The sequence below is a fragment of the Sus scrofa genome, chromosome 6 (assembly GCF_054392235.1).
Source record: "Sus scrofa isolate SSC_HxYL_T2T_F1_AM1 chromosome 6, Sscrofa_HxYL_maternal_Yorkshire_Landrace_v2.0, whole genome shotgun sequence".
Lineage (NCBI taxonomy): Eukaryota > Metazoa > Chordata > Mammalia > Artiodactyla > Suidae > Sus > Sus scrofa.
This window is the reverse complement of record NC_139388.1, coordinates 103,726,192-103,748,177: the sequence shown is the minus strand read 5'-3', so window position 1 is coordinate 103,748,177 and position 21,986 is coordinate 103,726,192. Positions and strand designations below refer to the sequence as shown.

General features: G+C 44.8%; 1 protein-coding gene across 1 annotated transcript in view; it reads left to right on the top strand.

The window, feature by feature from the left end:
* Positions 1–20,892, top strand: part of LOC146402719 (uncharacterized) — a 59,662-nt gene extending 38,770 nt beyond the window's left edge. Inside the window, exon 5 of the mRNA XM_084965708.1 lies at positions 20,411–20,892. Within this exon, the coding sequence (XP_084821834.1) occupies positions 20,411–20,686 (276 nt within the window). The 3' untranslated portion in view covers positions 20,687–20,892. The remainder of the gene's footprint in view (positions 1–20,410) is intronic.
* The last annotated feature ends 1,094 nt before the right edge of the window (positions 20,893–21,986 follow it).

Sequence of the window (21,986 nt, the reverse complement as noted above, 5' to 3'; positions counted from 1 at the left end):
CTGACCTTTAGTAACTATGTGACTGCCCCCCACCCACCACCAGGCCCTCCAAAACCAAAAGTTTGTCTTAAAGTGCAAATATGACATTAGCCAGGCCTTGTCTCCAAGGAACAACATGCAGACATTCAGTACATGCGTATCTTAGGTTGCTGACAATGGAAGCAGCCTGAGCCTGTGAGGCTCTGTCCTTAGGCACACACCTGTGAGTGGGATCCTCTGCTGCATCCTTTGTCTCAATCACCAGATTTATCAGAGCTGCTGAACAACTTGATTGAAATCAGAGGTATTTAAAATTACTCACCATGTTCTTCACTCTTGCACTTTTATCAAAGTTCGCCATGATGTGATAGCTTTTTAGTTATTTCAATAGGTTTGTAGAGCCAGCCATGCTGTGACAACATTTCTGACATGGCCTCAATACTCTTCTTTCCATTAAAGCCACATCACATTTGGAGTTCCCTGGTAGCCCAGCAGTTAAGGATTCTGTATTATCACTACCATGGCACAGGTTTGATCCCTGGCCCAGAAACTTCTGCATGGCATGGATACAGTCAAAAAAAAAATAGCCTACATCCCATTTATAAAGCAGAAGAATTTCTTTGTACTAGACTCTTGGGTCACCAGGCACAACCCTTCCTCCCATACTGCTCCAGACTTGAAGTCACACTTCCCCAGATGCCCTCCCTCCAAATGGGGCTGGCACCTGCCAACCTCTCAGTGTTTGCCCAATGAATGGAAAAAGGCATCCTGTGCTTTGCTAGCACCTAACTGTCTAATCTCTTGCCCTCTCGCTCGCTCCTGACTCTTCCCCCAACGGGAAAGATGCCATTCCCTAAGCATCAGTCTGATTCTCTTGCCTTCATCCCATGCAGTCAGTCCATCACCCTGTCTTACCTATTCCACCTCTTCTGTCCCTCCCACACCTTCCCCAGTGTCCTTCTTGCACAAGCCACCCTCTCTCCCTGCCTGGACACTGCACCAGCCCCCTAGCTGGTGTCTCTATTCCAATTCTGCCTCTTTCCAGTCCAGTCTCTGCACTAACCAGAGGGCTGTCTTACACACAAAACTGAAAAAGCCCTCTGTTGTCGTAGGATAAAGTCCAGACTCCTTAACAGACTTTCCGGGGCTCTTCGTGAGCCGGCCTCCAGCCTAGACTTCATTTTACACCCTCAGCACATTGCACCAGCCTTCATGCTCCAGCTGCAACACCATTTCTGGGGCCTCCCATCATGCCTTTGAGTCTTAGGACATGACGTGGCCTTGCGCGCCCTCCATCTCCACACACACACACAGGTAACTTGTGCTCGTTCTTCAGAAATGGGCTGAGATGTCACTCCCTTCAGAAGCCTTCTCTGAGCCCCTCCCTTCTACCTGCTACAGAATCCCTAGAGCATGGTGGCGAAGGCTCTATAGTCCAACAAACTGGCCACCAAGCCTCTCTACAGCCTCATCCTTCCCTGTGAAATGCAGATGGTTTTTGTTCCCATCTAACAACTGTTGTAAGAATTTAAGGAGATCACCAGTGAAGCCATTATCAAGCAGAGACTTGGAAATGCATGCTCCACAAGCACATCGAGCTGCCTGGGCCACCATCTCCTTTGCTCTGTTTCCAGGGACAGGAGCCTGGATGGGTCACTCAAGCCCCTTGTGTGGGCACTGGGGCCCCATGCCTTTGCCCATGCTGCACTCCGCATGAAATGTTTGTCTTCCCAACCCCACCCGCCCACAGGGACCGGCCCCACACAGTCCTGCCTCCCCCACAACCATGCTGGCCTCACTGGTGATTCCTCTCTTGGGACCTCCTAGAGCATTATTTTGACTAATAACAGCAGCCACTGCCAGTCGCCAGGCATCCTCAGTGTCCCTGGCACTAGAATGCATGGTTGGCATTTGATGTCCGTTTCATCCTCTCACAGCTGTAAAGGCTGGGCTGTGTTTACCTCCTGTTCGGGTGAGGCAATGAGGCTGGGAAGGTTCTCAGAATCCTCGCTCACCCTTGTGGCATGCTCTGTGATCCATCCTGCCCACATCACTGATTATAACTGTGGGGTCCTCTCCCCCTTCCCCGGGAGAAGGAAAGCATGCCAGGGTCAGAGCAGGACCATCTTACTCACTGAAGTGTCCTTGGAGAAATGGAATATAGAGCAGAGTGATTCAGAAACAGGCTGGATGTGACAGGCAGGATGAAGGCAGAATGGCCGAGAAAGTGGGGGATCGGTGCGGGGGGAGGCAGATTTAGAAGATCCAGGACCTGGGAGCTGGAGCCACCCTTCCCCTAGGCATTTGTGGTCTATAAGGAGAAAGAGGGGGAATTTTCTGGTCCAGGAAGAGTCTAAGATTGGAGTCAGATCCTGAGAGGGGTGTGAGTACAAGTTGCTGAGGTGGAAGGTGTCCCCAGGGAAGGGAAAGAAGCCAGCCGGAGGGGCTCCCAGGAACAGATGAACTGCAGGCAGCTCCTCACTGGGGTCAGCACTCAGGGGCAGAATCCTGCCCACTGAGTGTTTATAGGGCCCATGGGCCAGGAATTGCCATTACATTTTTAAATGGTTGAAAGATAGTCCAAATAAGAAAGAGTTGATGACATATGAAAGCTACTGAAATTCACATTTCAGTGGCCGCAGATGTAGCTGCATCCAGCTGTCAATTTCATATCTATGGTTGTCTGTCCTCCCCACCAGCAGGGGCAGTGGTCACAACGGAAGCCGGATGGCCCTCAGACTAAAATACCATCTGAATTCACAGGAAAGGTTCTACCCCACTGGTGTAGACCACACTGCAGCATCGTCCCACCCAAGGGGACAAGGGACTCCTGACACTGCGTGAAGGCCATTGCCAAGGCTTCTAACTCCCAGCCAGTCAGGCCTACCCCTTGGCCAGCAGGCTCCTGCAGCTGGAGAAGGTTCTACGCTCTATGTGTGGAAATCACTGAGTGCCAAGGAGGCATGTGGGGCTCAGGGCTTCAACGGCAGGCACAGCTGTTCCCAAGGGGGCTGGTGTCCTCAAGGCTCATCTGCTGGGCATCAACTGTGGTGCGTGGGCATTGGCCTCATTTCAGGACATAGGGAGTCCTAAACAACATAAGACAGTTGATGGGCAAAGAAAATATTTATGATGAGGTATCTGGAATTTCTCTAGAAAGGGAAGAGGAGAACAGCTGGCTGTTTAGATGAGCGTGTGCTTGTATCAGCATTTCTCAGCAACAAGGAGAGAGTGCGAGCCTGCATGGAGCAGGATCTTGGCAGCAAGTTGGGTGCCAGCAGGGACATGCGGGGAAGGAGACTGGGAGAGCCGGGGTCTGGGAGCTGTCCTTAGAGTTGCCCTGCCTTGAAAGTCTGTGTCTGTCACCTTGGGGGCAGGAGGAACAGAAGAAAAGAGAATGTACCAGTTTGTGAAGAGTCTAGAAACAAGTATCCAAATTTATGCTTGAAGGTCTGAAGAGCTGTTGGGGTTAGCGATACAGTACGTCTGTAAAGGTTAATGGGAACATTTTCATTCACGGCAGGAGGCAGGAGAGGGTCCCCTCAGGGTATTCAAATGACTGGTTAGAAAGCAAGGGAGCTGGGGCCAGAGCCTGAACCCCTGTTTCTCGAGCTGTGCTTGTCACCCTATATGTATCTCCCCTCGGTTGTCCTACTGCGTGGAGTGTGTCTTAGATGATGTGTGGGGCGTGACTTTTTGGAGGGTTGGAGCCAAATTTCAGACAATCAGCAAACAAGAAATGGAGTTCCCATCGTGGCACAGCGGAAACGAATCCAACTAGGAACCATGAGGTTGCGGGTTCGATCCCTGGCCTTGCTCAGTGGGTTAAGGATCTGGCGTTGCCATGAGCTGTGGTGTAGGTTGCAGATGTGCCACGGATCTGATGTGGCTGTGGCTGTGGCTGTGGGATAGGCCAGCAGCTGTAGCTCTGATTCGACCCCCCTAGCCTGGGAACCGCCATATGCCGCAGGTGTGGCTCTAAAAAAAAAAAGAAAAGAAAACAAGAAACAATAGTAGAAAAACAACAAAAATAAAAGAGAGAAAAAGGAAAATCAGAGAAGATAATGAAATGGCCAATTAGGAGTTCTTGTTGTGGTTCAGTGGGTTAAGAACACGACATAGTGTCCACGAGGATACAGGTTCGATCCCTGGCCTTGCTCTGTGGGTTAAGGATCCAGCGTTGCCACAAGCTGTGGGTGTAGGTCTTGGGCATAAGTTGCAGACAGGGGTCTCAGCTGCAGCTCCAATTCGACCCTTAGCCCAGGGAAGTTCATATACTGCTGGTTCAGCCGAAAAAAAAAGAAATGGCTAATAAATGGACTCTATGCTCACCTTCATTAGGAATAGCCTTGTCCCTAGATTTCTATAATTAGGGAGGTCATGGATTAGAGCTGGGTTCATTGTCTTCATCAAAGAGAGGATTTCTAGAGTCCTTGAGAGAGCAAGAAACACCTGCTACTCTTTCTCTGGACACAAGTGGAAATGGGGAGGCTGCTTCTGATGGAGGGCTATGATCTGAACCGCCCTTTCTTAAAATGATTTTTTTTTCTTTCAAAGAGATTCCTTGTTTTCTTGCTTAGGGTAAGTGGTGATGAAATGACCCTAGTGGGTTAGGGAATTGTGCTGAGGACAAGACATTGATAGTATTGCAGCCAATATTTTATCAAAATAATAAGTGCCTTGAAATTCTGACAAATGGGACCCCTTTGTGGCTCAGCGGTACACAAGTCGGCTAGTGGATCCTGACTAGTGTCCATGAGGATGTGGGTTCGATCCCTGACCTCACTCAGTGGGTTAAGGATCTGGCGTTTCCATGAGCAGTGGTGTAGGTCACAGATGTGGCTCAGATCCTGAGTAGCTGTGGTGGTAGCCTAGGCTGGCAGCTATAGCAATGACTCGACCCCTAGCCTGGGAACCACCATATGCCACAGGTGTGGCCCTAAAAAGAAAAAAAAAAATTCTGACAAGTGGTAGATGAGCAGCCAAAGAGATGTGGCCACTTTATAATCATAAGAGAGGGCCCTGGAGCACATTCCATTTCCTGTGCAAGTATAAGCCCTTTGGTCCTTTACAGCCAGGGTTCCTGGAGAAAGAGCAAAGCAGACTGGGTACCTCTTCCCTGAAGAAGGGCTCAGGCAGGCTCTGAGTGTCCAGTGCCACTTTGGAAGTGCTGTAAAATTTCTGATCTCTGCAGACCTCCACTCCCTCTGATTCGGGGACCATGAATGGGGGACTTTGGTGAGGTTGCTTATGAGATTCTGACTAAGACAGACTGATACAACTCTTCTCTGCCCGATTTTGTTCAGACACGGGAATCTTGTATGCACACCCCGACCCACCGTGCAGCACATTCTGGCCACCTGGGGGGTTCTTTCTGCATTTGTGACTCTCTCGGCAGCTCTCTGGGGCTCTAACAGGAAATGGGGGAGGCCTTTGACTCTTGACCGGATGCCTCAGGTTTCTGGGGAGCCAGGACATGCCCATGCTTATGAGAAAGCACTGGGCCTGATTACTTGATTGATACCAAGAGCCTTGTGAAGACCACATGGAAGAGTCAGCGGCAGAATTCCTGTCGTGGCGCAGCAGAAATGAATCCAACTGGGAACCATGAGGTTGCGGGTTCAATCCCTGGCCTTGCTCAGTGGGTTAAGGATCCAGTGTTGCCATGAGCTGTGGTGTGGGTCGCAGATATGACTCAGATCTGATGTGGCTATGGCTATGGCGTAAGCCAGCAGCTGTAGCTCCAACTCAACCCCTAGCCTGGGAACTTCCATATGCCATGGGTGCGGCCCTAAAAAAGAAAGAAAGAAATTTGCAAGATGATGCTGAGCTGAGAGCTGGCTCTCTCTGTTCCCATTACTTAGACCAGGGGACATGACTCTTTTCAGTCAATCCTATCTGAATTTTCCAGCTTCGTAGAACAACAAGCTTAGAAGTTGCCCTTGCTGTTTTCAGACTAACACGTCTTAGAATATAAAATAAAGCATATTTAAAATTTCTGTTGTAACAAAATATATCCTAAAACAAAATTGAAAGACAAGTGACAAGTAAAGGGAAATATTTGTAACAGTTATGACAGATAAGTATTAACACTATGTAAAGAACTCCTTCTAGTCAACCAAAAAGACAAACAATCTCATAGGAAAAAAAAAAAAAAAAAACTGAACAGCAGAACAAAAAGGGGATATCAGAGAAAATGAAACAGAAATGGCTAATAAATACATCAAATAATGCTCACTCTCAGTAGGAATCACAGCAATGAAACTTTACAAGATGAAGTACCATTTTCGCCCACTGTAATGGAAAGAATATTAACTTTTCTAAAACTAATAGTGGTGAAGGTGTGGGGAAAAGATAGTCCCATCTTTGTTGGAGGGGACATAAACGACAATGTTGGGGAATAATTAAGCAGTATTACAGTTAAAACAAGCCTGCCCTCATGGCCCAGCTGTTCGTCTTTTGGAATTTATCCTAAAGAAACACGGAGGGCACAGAGGCAGCCTGTGTCCCCCCGGGTCTGCTCCCATCAGCTTTTGTAGTAACAGAAGCGCTAGCTGCCCAGCCGAAGACTACATTTCCCAGCCGCCCTTGAAGCCAAGTATGACCATGTGACTGTGGTCCAGCCAGTAGGATGTGAGAAGAGACTGCAGTTTTTAGAGGAGCTCTCCAAGCACAGGTACATATGCTCTCTCTTTCTCCTTTTCCCCTTCTCTGCTGGCTGGAAAGCAGACATGGGATGATTCACCTGGGACTGTGCAGATAAGGGCCACACCTTAGGGAGGTAGGTAGAAGACAAGAAAGGAGATACTATGGGACTGTATCAGCTCCAGATGGTTTCCATTCATACTGTTATGTGACGGAAAAAGACCCTTCTGTTTTGTTGAATCCGCTATTATGGCTTCAGCTGAACCCAAATTCTAACTCATACACATGCACATATTTTAATATGTCACAAAGATGTGCATTGTAGCCATTCTTATAGCAGCAAAATTGGGGGGGGGGGGAATATAACAAAACCAAATGGCTATCAGTATGGGATTGGCTAAATAAATCATTGAATGGTGACCTCCCGAAAAGACATGTCCGGGATTGTTTCCTTCTGGTGCAGCAGGTTAAGGATGCAGCATTGCCACAGCTGTGGCGCACATCACAGCTGCAGCATGGGTTCAGTCCCTGGCCTGGGAACTTCTACATGCCATGGGTGTGACCAAAAATTTACATTTAAATTTAAAAATTAAAAAATAAAGATGTGTCCATACCCTAACCCTCAGAACCTATGACTATAACCTTATTTGAGAAAAGGCTCTTTGCAGATGTTATCAAGTTAAAGATCTAAAGATGAGATCATTCTGGGTTACTTGATTTATGAGCCCTCAATCTAATGACGAGCTGAAAAAACAAAAATCAACTGTGCCCAAGAGCCTTTGGAGACAGCATGGTCCTGCCAGCACCTTACTTCCAGACATCAAGATTCAGAACAGTGAGAGAATAAATTTCTGTTGTTGCAAGCAACTGAGCTTATGGTAATTTTTTTTTTTAATGACAGCCCCAAGAAACTAATACACCTTGGCATTTCAGGCTTCTGACCTCCAGAACTGTAAGGGGATATATTGTTGTCATTTGAAGACACTAATATTGTTATATTTTGTTTGAGAAACGGTGGGAAACTAACCCACTTCTCTGTCCTGGCTCCCATCAGTGCCAGCCAGGGGCAACAGGCTGCTTTGAAGGAAGTGTGGCGTGTGGTTTGTGTAGCTTGTGTTTACACAACATATCTGAGTTGTGGTACGGTTGCCTCTAGCGCTAGACAGTGTGGCCTAATCTTCACTTGACCAGCCCGTGCAAGGAAAACAGACTCTCTTTGGGTTGCCCTGCTACTAAAATCTTCTAAAGAATTCTCAAGGAAGTTACCTGTAGCACAGCTGGTTAAGGATCTGGTATTGCCACAACTGTGGCACAGATTGGATCCCTGGCCCAGGAACTTCTGCATGTGGTGGTTGTAGGAAAAAAAAAAAATTACTACTTAAAAAAAAAGGAGTTCCCTTGTAGCTCAGCAGTTAACAAACTCAACTACTAGTCCATGAGGACTTAGGTTCCCTGGCTCCACTCCGTGGGTTGAGGATCCAGCATTACCTTGAGCTATGGTATATGTCGCACCTGCAGCTCTGATCTGGCATTGCTGTGGCTGTGGCGAATGCTGGAATTTGCAGCTCCAATTCAACCCCTGGCCTGGGAAATTCCACATGCCGCAGGTGCATCCCTAAAAAGGAAAACAAAGAAGAAGAAGAATTCTTGGAAGTCCAGGCAGTCCCTCTGAAAGATAAGAAAATCTCTGAATTTCAAGATTTTGCGTGATGGTAAATCTCGAGATGTTAGCTATGATGAGAATGAAGACAGTCCCTCTTCTTTCAAATCTGAATCCTGAGTGTGCTTAAGCCATTTTGGTTTAAGCTCTGGGAAACCAGAGCAAGCCAAGGGTGAGAACAGAATAGCCCAATTTTGCTATACATGCTACCCCAGCCAGATAAGGAAGTTATGAAGCCCTGCGGCCATCACTAGCTGCTTTAAAACTTGGACGTCAAAGCTGAGGAACGCTCCTTCCCAATAGGCCTCCCACCCATCTATCACTCCCTTGTCCTCCAGGACCAGATGGGAAGAGAGCCCTCACTTGGGGAAGCACTGATGTCTTTCTACCATGATGGATGGACGGATGTGCTAAGGGAACAGGAAGCATAGCTGGCCAGGCCATACACTGGTGACCTGAAGACTCCTCTCATATATCGTCCAGGAAATAATAGGGAAGCAGAAGGAATATTTTGTGTCTACGCAGCCTCTTTAAACATTTGCATCTCCTCCAGCCCATGTTTGCTCCCACCTTTTCAGAAATTAGAGTTCTATTCTTTTCCCACTGGAATCTTGGTCACATGTTTCTAAATCTTCTGGTCATCTTCTTCCATTTGGAGTCTGCAGCACCTTCTCCTTGGTGAACATCTCTGGGATGATTTGCAGTCCAGTGGTCTACCAGCACCAGCTTGTGCCAGCTCCCAAGAACCAATGATCAGATTTTCAAGAATTTTGTAAACTAGTTATTATCACTTAGTAGCTTGAAATTGGCCATGGTATGAATATGTACAGCACAAAAAAATTGGCACATGCTACAATCAGGACTGACTGACTTTCTTTCTTTCTTTCTTTCTTTCTTTCTTTCTTTTCTCTTTCTTTCTTTTCTTTCTTTCTTTCTTTCTTTCTTTCTTTTTCTTTCTTTCTTTTCTCTTTCTTTCTTTCTTTCTTTTCTCTTTCTTTCTTTCTTTCTTTCTTTCTTTCTTTTTCTTTCTTTCTTCTTTAAAGACGCAGGGGGATGTAAATTTGGATTACCAGAACACCACCGTGGGTGAATATGCAACTAAAAGGCTACCTTTGCCATCCTCCTTTGTAGTAAGATATCACCAAGGAATCAATGAGATATAGGAAGAAGTGTGTGGAGGACTTCCAGAAATAGTCTTAGAAGGAAAAATTCCCCCTTCCTTAATATTGTTGCCTGAAAAAGTGAATATGAGGGCTGGAACTCCAGCAGCCATATTGTACCATGAGGTCAAGGAAAACTAGATGAAGCCTGGTCCCTAATGACTTGAAGATGTCAGATCAATGCAGAATTATTTAACTCCAGAGCAAAAATAAACTTTTGTTTAAAGCCACTTTTAATTTGGGAGTTTTATATTATATATTGTAACATCTAATCCTAATTGTAAGATTAAATGAAAGTGAATTTCTCATCAAACAGATACATGGTATTTCCTATGCAATAACACAAATATTGTTACTTAACTACACACTCTCTCTCAAATGGGCTACAACTGCCTTACTGTCCTCAACTTGCCCTCTCATGAAGTGGCCACAATGTCTTTTCTTAATGTTAACATTTGGCAAATGATTAAAGTCTACCACAAATCCTGGGTCCACCTGGAAATTTCACACCCCAGCAGTGGCTGGTGCATTCTGCCATTGGGTGGTGTCATGGTGGAAGCTAAGCCTATGCTCAGCTACCAGTTGTGCATGGGGGAATGGGGTGGGGAGGACATGACCTGGATGATCAGCTCAGGCAAACCTGGGGACAAGCTCCAGTGAAAAAAAGGCTAGGGAGAAAGAAATATCTGTTAAATGAGTGAACACAGTTGTGCAAATGAACACCACCTTTCCTATCCAATTTTACAGGCTGTGCTATTTTAGGACCAGAACAAAGACTCTACTGTCCTATTTTTAAGCAATAGGTTAGTATAATAAAAATGTTTATAAGTAACTGAGGGATTGATTTTTTTCCCCCGAGTTATCTAATCAACCCAGCTGTGAGGTATCATAACTGTAACCTCTAAATTTACAAAATAACCATAACCTATGAAATAAAGTAGCCAACTTCTAGAGTATATACATATATATAACTGAATCACTTTGCTGTACACCTGAAACTAAGCCAACATTGTTTTTTGGTTTTTTGGGGGGTTTGTCTTTTTTAGCTATTTCTTGGGCCACTCCCGCGGCATATGGAGGTTCCCAGGCTAGGGGTTGAATTAGAGCTGTAGCCACTGGCCTACGCCAGAGCCACAGCAACTCGGGATCTGAGCTGAGTCTGCAACCTACACTACAGCTCACGGCAACCCGGATCGTTAACCCACTGAGCAAGGGCAGGGACCGAACCCGCAACCTCATGGTTCCTAGTCGGATTCGTTAACCACTGCACTACTACGGGAACTCCTGAAACTAAACCAACATTGTAAATCAACTATACCTCAATGCTAAGAAATTAAATACATACATAAAATTTAAAAATAAATAAAAGTATCCAACTTTACTGAATAATCACAGAAATCACCCGCAGTCACTTACTCTTGAAGTGTGTCAACATGTCAGTCCAAAACAATGGTTTTTGAAAATTCATATTTAATGCCTTTTCTTAGTTATAATTCTATTAAAGAAAGAAAAAAGAGGGAACTGACTCTTTTGTTCTTATTGATGAAGCTAATTTAATTTTCTGGTCAATTGTAAAAAAAAAAATGTGTTCCTATTTCAATGAAATGAAAAGGAAGATGATCTATCTGTGTAAGTCTGAGTAACCTTGCAATGTTGTGTTTCAAAGGTAGTGTGTCAGAAAAGTATGCATTCGAAGCCAAAGTAAATGCTTATTTTCACAAAGAAAAGGAGCTGCACTTTGGTGGCTTTCGTAGGCTGCTGAACTGTCTTCGGGATATTGCTTACTTTCATTTATTCCTGAATAGAATTAATATTCTCTGCCTTTCCGATCTTTCTATGGGAGTGCCCTGCTGTCTAACCAGCTGTTTCTTTTTTTTCTTTTTTTTTTTTTTTTTTGTCTTTTTGCCTTTTCTAGGGCCGCTCCCGAGGCATATGGAGGTTCCCAGGCTAGAGCTCTCATAGAGCTGTAGCCACTGGCCTACACCAGAGCCACAGCAACTCAGGAGCCAAGCCGTGTCTGCAACCTACACCACAGCTTCCAGCAATGCCAGATCCTTAACCCACTGAGCGAGGCCAGGGATCGAACCCGCAACCTCATTGTTCCTAGTCAGATTTGTTAACCACTGAGCCACAACGGGAACTCCTAACCAGCTGTTTCTTAATTCTTAATTCTCTCCTTTTGCATAGGACAGGCTCTCTACCTCCAGGGAACTGCCAAGATCAAATGTGGTATAGACCCCCATAAGTCACCACCCTCCCTACCACCACTTCCCAACACTATTATACAATTTGCTGAACTAAATTAAGATGCCTTTTGTAAAAGAAGGGGGCAAATATTTTATATGTGTGAAAAAAACCTATTTCTCTATTTCTTTTTTGGGGGGCAGGGGGCACCATGCCCACAGCATGCAGAAGTTCCTGGGCCAGGGATCAAACCCGAGCCACAGCAGTGACAACGCCAAATCCCCAACCACTAGGCCACCAGGAAACTCCTATTATTTCCACTTATATGTTTACTTCTTTAGCAGAATTTTACATAGAAATATTTTTTAACTTATTTCTAGAAATAATCACATCAACTTGTAAAACATTATTTCATCCCTGGAGTCTTTTAAAAGCAGTTAATATTATCAACAATATTGTTTGAACCAAAATTATAAATTGGGAGTGAAGCGGAAACAAATCAAATTAGGAACCATGAGGTTGTGGGTTTGATCCCTGGCGTCACTCAGTGGGTTAAGGATCCAGTGTTACTATGATCTGTGGTGAAGGTCACAGATGCAGCTTGGATTTACGTTGCTGTGGCTGTGGTGTAGGCCAGCAGCTGTAGCTCTGATTGGACCCTTAGCCTGGGAACCTCCATATGCCGTGGATGCAGCCCTAAAAAGCAAAAAAAAAAAAAAAAATATATATATATATATATATATATATATATATATATATATATATATAAATTATTAGTGTCAATTAAAATTTTTCCCTGCTGTTGCTTTCAGAGTTTGATTTAGGATTAAAAAGTTTTAATGAGGCAGAACTTCTGTGCCTGCCCACTTGCATCTCTCACAAGTATCCCATCTTAATAAATCTCTTTCTTGCCTATCAAAAAAAAAAGTTTTAATGAGGAGTCTCCATTGTGGCTCAGCAGGTTAAGAATCCAACTAGTATCCATTAGGATGCAGATTAGATCCCTGCCCTCGCTCCATGGGTTAGAGATCTAGCATTGCCACAAGCTGTGGTGTAGATTGCAGATTCTGCTCAGATCCAGTGTTGCTGTGGCTGTGGTGTAGGCCTCACTTGCAGCTCTGATTTGACCCCTAGCATGGGAACTTCCATATGCACCACAGCTCACAGCAATGCCAGATCCTTAACCCACTGAGCGAGGCCAGGGATCAAATCCACAACCTCATGGTTCCTAGTTGGATTTGTTTCCGCTGTGCCATGATGGGAACTCCTAGATGTAAATTTTTTAAAGATATTTTTAGTTATATAATGAAAATAAAGTAACAGCCCTTTGGGAATGTAACTGGTTTATGCTCAGACTCATCTAATTGGAAGTCCAGCTTTTGGACAACCCAGTGGGTTAGAAGCCAGGCGAACTGGGTTTCTGGCTCTGGTGCTCATGGTAAGGAGAACCAGCCTGCCAGCATGTGTCTTCAGTTCCTCCTCCTGTTCCCCAAACTGAACCAAACCTCTCCTTGTCTCAGAGGCTAGTGGCCCTGCGGTGGGCCTCACAGCCCTGCTCTGGGCATCAAGTGAGATACTTAGAGAAATTTGAAACAGCCCCTTGAAATGTTGTTTACGCAGCCTCGAATAAAAGGGTACAAGAGGGAGTTCCCTGGTGGCCTAGCAGTTAAAGGACCAGCATTGTCACTGCTGTGATGTAGGTTCGATCCCTGACCCATGATTTGCATGCCACAGACATGGCCAAAAAAATTAAAAAAAAAAAAAAAAAAAAGAAGGCCCTCAAACGTGGAGGAGATGCTAATGGGCAGTACCCATGGAAGGGGGCTCCACTGTGTAAAAAAAGGAAGGCCCCCCTGATGTTGAGGCACAGAAACAAAAAGGCATCTCAGGATACTCCAGAGGACTCCATAGGTCACCAGAGTTAGGGGTGGGGGAGGAAGTGAGGGTGGGGGACAGGGAGAAGACCTGGCAGAACTGGGGGTGCTTTGCATTCCGGTGACCACAGAGATGAGGTCAGCCAGGACCAGACACAACTGGGGTTTGACCTGATGAAACATTGTGAGTCAGAGTCTAAACTGGCCCAGTTCCTGGCTGCCTGCTCTGGGGCCCTCTCATTATGTAAATGGGCTGTGATGAGGGAGCCTCTTCGATTCCTGTAAACAGCAATCACAGGCAGGGCCCCTGGGGTCTGGTTCACTCCACCAGATGCGTCTGGGAAGTTCGGTGGTACCCTGTCCCTTAGGTAGAGGAGGAAAGGGGAAGGATTTTAATTTTTTTAATTTGTAAAAATAACGGTTGCTTTACCATGTTATGTTAGTTTCAGGTGTACAGTAAAGTGATTCCATATACATATCTATAAATATATAATTCCCTTTTTTCCATTCTCTTCCACAATACAGCAGGTCCTTATTGCTTATCTATTTTGTGTATAAGAGTGTGTATATTTTAACCCCAAGCTCCTAATTTATCCCTCTTCCCCCCACTTTGGTAACCATAAGTTTTCTTTGTCTGTGAGTGACTTAGTTTTTTTACTTGAAGCACAGTTAATGTATAATGTCGTGTTAGTTTCAGGTGTACTCCAAAGTGATTCAATTATACATATTTTTTACTATTTTCCATTACAGATTATTATAAGATATTGAATATAGTTTCCTGTGCAATACTTGTTTATTTTTAGGTCCTTGTTTGTTTGTTTGTTTGCTGTCTTTTTAGGGCTGCATCCACGGCATATGCAGGTTCCCAGGCTAGGAGTTGAATCAGAGCTGTAGCCCCTGGCCTACACCACAGCCACAGCAACACGGGGTCCGAGCCGTGACTGTGACCTACACCACAGCTCACAGCAATGCCAGATCCTTAACCCACCAAGTAAGGCCAGGGAGCAAACCTAAGTCCTCATGGATGCTAGTTGGGTTCATTTCTACTGAGCAATGATGGAAACTGCAGTCCTGTCTATTTTATACACAGTAGTGTATATCTGTTAATCCCAAACTCCTCATTTATCTCTCCCCCACCAAGCCCCCACCTGAGGACTTGGCTTACTGCTGCTGTGTGCTTGAGAGAGTTGCTGGGCTCTGCTGATCTGCTCTCTGCAGATGTATGAGCTTCCAGGCTGCACCTGCACACAGCCCTATCTGTTCTAATCCCCCATCTCAGCATCTCAAGGGAAATGGGGTCAAGGCCAAGGTGCATGCTCCTGGGGCCCAAGTGAGGTTGTCCTGGGTTCAGAGAAGTGCAGGTGGCCCCTGCCCTCCTTCCAATCCTTGCAAAAGGCTGGGCCCAGCGGATGACAGCTGACCCCAGGAGACCCCCCTGACAGTGGAAGCGGCTGCAGGTGACTTCATTTTTTCAGTCACATCCTCCTCCTTCCAGTTACCTGTACCCCCCAACCTGTCCTATCCTTGGAGCTCTGGTTGGACATTCCAGAAATTCTCTGAACTTGCGTGCTTCTGTTAGGATGTTCTCTGTGAGTAGGTGAAGTTGCCTTTCTCAGGCAGGAAAGTCTTCTCACTGTTTTTGCTAAATTAGAAAACTATTTACACCTCATGTATGGTGAGACAGGAGATCCCTCAAAGCAAAACAATTTCCTACTAAACATTATTTACCATTTTCTGTGAGAATTCTGACAGGCTGGGGCAAGCACAATTTACATTTATTCAGAGCTCACATTGAACACTAAGCAAGCGGAAAACATCTAAAAAGGCCTCTGGAATATTTCTCTCTTCTGTCAACATGTTCGAGGTGGCTTATCAACCACTGACACTTGACTTTTTGTAAGCTGGAAGCTTCCATGGGGAGGGACCTCTGCCAGACCTCCAGGTGAGGCTGCAGGGGACTTTCTGTGTCTCCTGCCTGGACACAAGGGGGGAAGGACAATTGGAAGAGGAGGCTGACCTTAGCATCTGACTGCCAATGCTTTTAACCTCCATTCTCCCCGGTGGGTAAAAAACAGAGGCTCAGTCATTGGGCAAATGCCAAGACAGGCATCCTCAGCTGGGCTGAAGTTGGAGTGGATGGTTTATGTAGAGGTCAGACTAGAAAGAGGCAGAGGGAGAGGGAGGAGGAAGAGGAAAGGAGAAGCAAGTGAGAGGTTTTGTTTTTTTTTAATTTTATTCAAGTACAGTTTACTTAAAATGTTGTGTTTGTTTCTGCTGTATAGAAAAGTGACTCTGTTGTACATATATGTCTTACTTTTCAATTCTTTTCCATGATGGTTCATCACAGGATAATGACTAGAGCTCCCTGTGCTATAGGACCTTGTGGTCTATCCTTCCTATATAGACCAGTTTGCATCTGCTAATCCCAAACATCCAGTCCTTCCCTTCCTCAGCCCCCCTCCCTCTTGGCAACCACAAGTCTGTTCTCTATGTCTGTGAGCCTATTTCTGCTGTGTAGGTAAGTTCATTTGTGTCCTATTTCGATTCCATATGTAAGGGATATCATATGATATTTGTCTGACTGACTTCACCTAGTATAACAATCTCTAGGTCCATCTCTGTTGCTGCACATGGCATTATTTCATTCTTTGATGGCTGCATAGTATTCCACTGTGTATATGTACCACATCTTCTTTATCCATTCCTCTGTTGGTGGACACTTAGGTTGTCTCCCTTTCTTGGCTATTGTGAACAGTGCTGCAGTGAACATAGGGGTCCATGTGTCCTTCTGAATTGGTTTTGTCTGAATTAGTTTTGCCCAGGAGTAGAATTGCTGGATCATATGGCAGCTCTACCTTTAGTTTTTTGAGGTACCTCCATACTGTTTTCCACAGAGGTTGTACCAATTTATATCCCCACCAACAGTGTAAGAGGATTCCCTTTTCTCCACACCCTCTCTAGCATTTGTTGTTCATAGACTTATTGATGATGGCCATTCTGACTGGTGTGACGTGGTACCTCAAAGTAGTTTTGATCTGCATTTTGAGAGAGATTATTATTGTAATTGGCTTTTTTTTGTGGCAGAAAGCCCCATTTCCATCATTAACAAGCCATTATTCCAAATAAAATGAATAGTCCCAGTGGGGAAGAGTGACTTAGACTTTGTAAATGAAATCAAGGCAGCTGTAAGAAGTGTGTGCTGTCTGGGTACCCAAGTGGCTTGGGCCATGCCTTCCTGCAGACACCCTGCTGGATCCTGTGGCCACAGGTGTGGAGACTCCTTGAGGGCCAGCATCACCTGGAGAACAGTCACTTCACACTTGATGCCAGCAAACACTTTCCATGTTGAAACAGCATTGTCAAGTTTAACCTTCAAGTTTGAATGCTTCCTTTCAAGGAAGGATGAGAGAAGTCTGGTGTGTGTTTGTTTTTTAACAGTGTGACAATCATTGAGTCAATGCAGAAGAGTATTTTAAGTGAAAAAATAAAACTGTGCTTGGAGTTCCCGTCGTGGCGAAGTGGTTAACAAATCCGACTAGGAACCATAGGTTGCGGGTTCGATCCCTGCCCTTCCTCAGTGGGTTAACGATCCGGTGTTGCCATGAGCTGTGGTATAGGTTGCAGATGAGGCTCGGATCCCGTGTTGCTATGGCTCTGGTGTAGGCCGGCAGCTGCAGCTCCAATTCAACCCCTAGCCTGGAAACCTCCATATGCCGAAGGAGCAGCCCTAGAAAAGGCACAAAAAGACAAAAAAGAAAAAAAAAAAAAAAAAAAAAAACTGTGCCAAATCTCAACAAGTACAAATCTTCCAACATTTTAAATCCTTTATGTACTTTCTCACTTGCATACTTGCTAGAGGTGGACATAAGGGGTACATTACTCAGCTCCCTCTTTTTTCTAGTTAATCCTTTATTGTCTCCTAATTCTGAACAGTTGAGTGTAGCAGAAGCATTTTGGAAGCACCTTTTTTTTTTTTTTTTTGGTCTTTTTGCCATTTCTTGGGCCACTTCTGTGGCATATGGAGGTTCCCAGGCTCGGGGTCTAATCAGAGCTGTAGCCACTGGCCCACTCCAGAGCCACAGCCACAGCAATGTGGGATCCAAGCCGCATCTGCAACCCACACCACAGCTCATGGCAACGCCGGATCCTTAACCCACTGAGCAAGGCCAGGGATCGAGCCCACAACCTCATGGTTCCTAGTCGGATTCATTAACCACGACCGGAACTCCTGGAAGCACCTCCTTTTAACTCGAGCATGCTAGATAAGGGAAAGGTATTATTGTTTCGATTTGAACCTTAAAGCAGTGTATGATGTCACCCTCAGACATCTAATATTTGTAAATGAATAGACTGGAAGTTCTCATTGTGGCTCAGCAGTAATGAACCCAACTGGTATGCATGAGGATGCAGGTTTGATCCCTGGCCTCACTCAGTGGATTAAGGATATGGCATTGTCATGAGCTGTGTTGTACGTCACAAATGCAGCTCAGATCCAGCATTGCTGTAGCTTCAATTCGACTCCTAGCCTGGGAACTTCCATATGCCATGGGTGTGGCCCTAAAAAGCAAACCAAAAAAAAAAAAAAAAAATGAATAGACCAACGAAGAACAAAGTATGGTTGGCATTTTAGAATTTTCCATACAAAAAAAAAAAAAAAAAAAAAACAACATTCAGGGAGTTGCCTTGTGGCTCTGTGGGTTAAGGATCTGGTGTTGTCACTGCTGTGGTGAGGGTCCCTGCTGCAGCACAGGTTCAGTTCCTGGCCCGGGAACTTCCACATGCCTGGGTGTGACCAAAAAAAAAAAAGCAAAAAAAAAAAAAAATCCAACTTTTAAGGGTGGATCAATATCTATTTATTTTTAAAAATTAAAAAAAGAGAAGATGTAAAATTGTCACTATGCAGATGACATAATGCTATATATAGAAAACCCTAAGGACTCAACCCAAAAACTACTTGAACTGATCAACAAATTCAGCAAAGTAACAGGACATAAGATTAATATTCAGAAATCAGTCACATTTCTGTTAAAAAAGGAATACAAAAATACAGTATCTTTTAAAATTGCACCCCAAAGAATTAAATACCTGGGAATAAATGTGACCAAGGTGAAAGACTTAAATGCCAAGAACTAAAAACCACTAATCAAGGAAATTAAAGAAGACACAAAGAAATGGAAAGATAGTGCATGCTACTGGATTGGAAAAAATAATATTGTAAAACTGGCTATCTACCCAAAGCAATCTACAAATTCAATGCAATCCCTATCAAAGTACCCATGACATTTTTCACAGAACTAGAACAAACAATCCAAAAATTTATGTGGAACCACAAAACACCCAGAATTGCCAAAGCAATTCTGAGGAACAAAAACTGGGAGGCATAACTCTCCCAGACTTCAGGCAATATTACAAAGTCACAGTCATCAAGACAGTGTGGTACTGATACCAAAACATACAGACCAATGGAACAGAATAGAGAACCCAGAAATAAACCCAGACTCCTAAGGCTAATTAATCTTCAGCAAATGAGGCAAGAATATAAAATGAGAAAAAGTCTTTTCAGCAAGGGGTGCTGAGAAAACTGGACAGCGCTATGTAAATCAGTGAAACTGGAACACACCCTCACACCATGCACAAAAATAAACTCAAAATGGCTTAAAGACTTAAACCTAACACAAGATACCATCAAACTCCTAGAAGAGAACATAGGCAAAACATTCTCTGACATCAACCTTATAAGTGTTTTCTCAGGTCAGTCTCCCAAGGCAACAGAAATAGAAGCAAAAATAAACCAATGGGATCTAGTCAAACTGACAAGTTTTTGCACAGCAAAGGAAACCATAAAAAAAAAAAAAAAAAAAAGACACAGAATGGGAGAAAATAGTTTCAAGTGATGTAACTGACAAGGGCTTAATATCTAAAATATACAAACAATTTATACAACTCAACAGCAAAAAAGCCAGCAACCCAACGGAAAAATGGGCAAAAGACCCTTAACCCGCTGACCAAGGCCAGGGATAGAAACTGAATCCTCATGAATACTAGTTGGATTCTTTTCCACTGCACCACAATGGGAACTCCTCAAGTTTGAGTTTAGAAGATGGCAGGACACTGAAAATGCTCATTTCTGTATTGAGACCTTTTGTGTTAACTTACGAGTGACTTCCTGAGTTCCCGCTGTGGCACAGTGGGTTAAGAATCCCACCGTCCAACTGCAGCTACTGGGGTCACTGCAGAGGTGTGAGTTCCATCCCTGGCCCCAAGCAGTGAATTAAAGGATCCAGCATTGCCACCACTGCAGCATAGGTCACAGCTGCAGCTAGGATTTAGTCCTGGCCCTGGGAACTCCATATGCTGAGGGTGTGGTCATTCAAAAAAGGAAAAGAAAAAGAAAAAGTGACTTCTAAAAGTCAGAGAGCTGCTTGAGTTTTTATCCAGGCACAGAAGAAAAACTAGTCCCACTGACTAAACTTAAAAGAACAGTGACATAAAGTTCTTTCATGATGGCAGCCCATGATCATGTCTGATTGATGCACAAGCTACAGGTGTTCAGAACACAGAAATACACCTTTGAAAAATTTGAGGTCTCTTGAAATCTCTCTCTTACTGCTTTGTAACTAGGGGTCATTTTTCCTGATTATAAAAGTGGACTCATGAGAATTTAGAAAATACATAAAAATAGTAAAAGAAAATTTTAAAATACCCACATGATCCTATCCCTTTTTCTGAAGTCTGAATAGAAACTGCTCTTTCTCAGTGGAAAAAAAAACAACAACAACAACAAAAAAACCAAAACGGTGTTCAAGTGTTCCAACTATTATGTTTAATGGTGTGATTAGAGGCTTTTCCTCTCTTGGTTGCCTGTTTGCAGAGGCAGTAATTTTGTCTCCCCGACTCACTGCCCACAGCCTCTCAACCAGATGTTCACGGATCTGGTCACGTCAGGGCTGCTGTGCTCTAGGCGATGCCACTTGCTCTGTGACTCTTCATGGCCTAAAGATGGACACCAACAAGCCAGGACAGTCAGAGGCCATCCCTGTGAATCTGGCAACGGAACAAAGAGGTATAAATTTCTGCCCTTTCTCCCTGGGAGCTGCCAGGGAGTTGGGAAGCTTCTGGGAGCTGGGAAGCAGAGCAAGAGAAGAGAGAAGCAGCAAGCCAACCCCAGAGCAGGGCGGGGATGATGGGGGAGAGTCCCGATGGTTGTCTGTCTGCAGTTTCTATGTGATGGGTCCGCATCCCAAAAATAAATTCCCCTTTTTCGCGAAAGCTAGCCCGTGCTAAATATCTATAGTCTGAAACTGAGTATATTAATATCTTTGCATTTTCCTAATTTTCCTTTTTTGAAAAGATGTACGTACACTTGCTTAATAAAACATTTTCAAGGACACAGGACTGTCCTTTATTTACAGGTGGGATCTGCATCCACTCTTAGGGGCACAGAAAAAAGCAGGCTGGATGCTTCCTTTCCATGCTGCCCCCATGTGTGTGCCTTTTGTCTGTAATTTAAAAGAAAAATAATAGTATTTAAAAAGGGAAGAAAAATCACAAAATGACAGGTGAGGGGCTGTGTATGTGCATATATGTATGCATTTGTGTGTGTGCCTGTTTGCAGTATGTATGTGTGATTGTGTGTACACGTGTGATTGAATGTGTTTGTGGTTGTGTGTACATGTATGCTTGTGTATACGTTTGTGGGTGTATACGTGTGTGATTGTATGTGTACATGTGTGATTATATGCACAGGTTTGTGTGTACATGAACGAGATGTGTACGTGTGTGCATGTGCAGTTGTGTGTACATGGTTGTGAGTGTACATATACATTGTGTGTGTATGTGTGTGAGATTGTATGTATATTGTGTGATGGTAGCACATGTATGCATGTGTGTTATTGTAGGTGTGTCTGTGTGTGAGAAGCCCAGTCCTGCTCTCTCCCTGGATATGGTCGAAGCCATCACCGACTTCCTTCATGTCTGGTGGTGTGCAGCTTTGGGGTACACTGCTGGAGGTGCCCTTCCCGCTACATCTCACTGTGCATTTGCTGGTCAAGAGGAGGGGGAACAGGAAATGTGGTCCAGCCCCAAAGCCCATATCGAGCTGGTCTTGTCAGCAGTTACACTTGCCTCTCTAAGGTTTGCCTACTCAGGCTGCCTGCCTCCTCGACTTGAGATCTGACCTCAGAGGGCAGGGTCCCCATGCTGCACCTGTGACTCTCCCACCAGCCACAGCTCTTGTTACACCAACTGGACCCTTGACCCAACTGGGTCAGTCAGGTACCCTTGGTGCTGGAGCTGAGAGCAGTCACCTAGGATCAAGCTGGTGAGACCATCTTTGCCATGCGTGCACCAGTCAGAGAAAGCCATCTGCCTGGAGATACAGAGAAATTGGGGCAGCTGAGCTGAAAAGGCAGAGAAGAGACATGGAACCAGGGGGCTCTTAGCCTTGCAACCTCTGCACGTGATTTTGCTTGGGCTGCCATGACG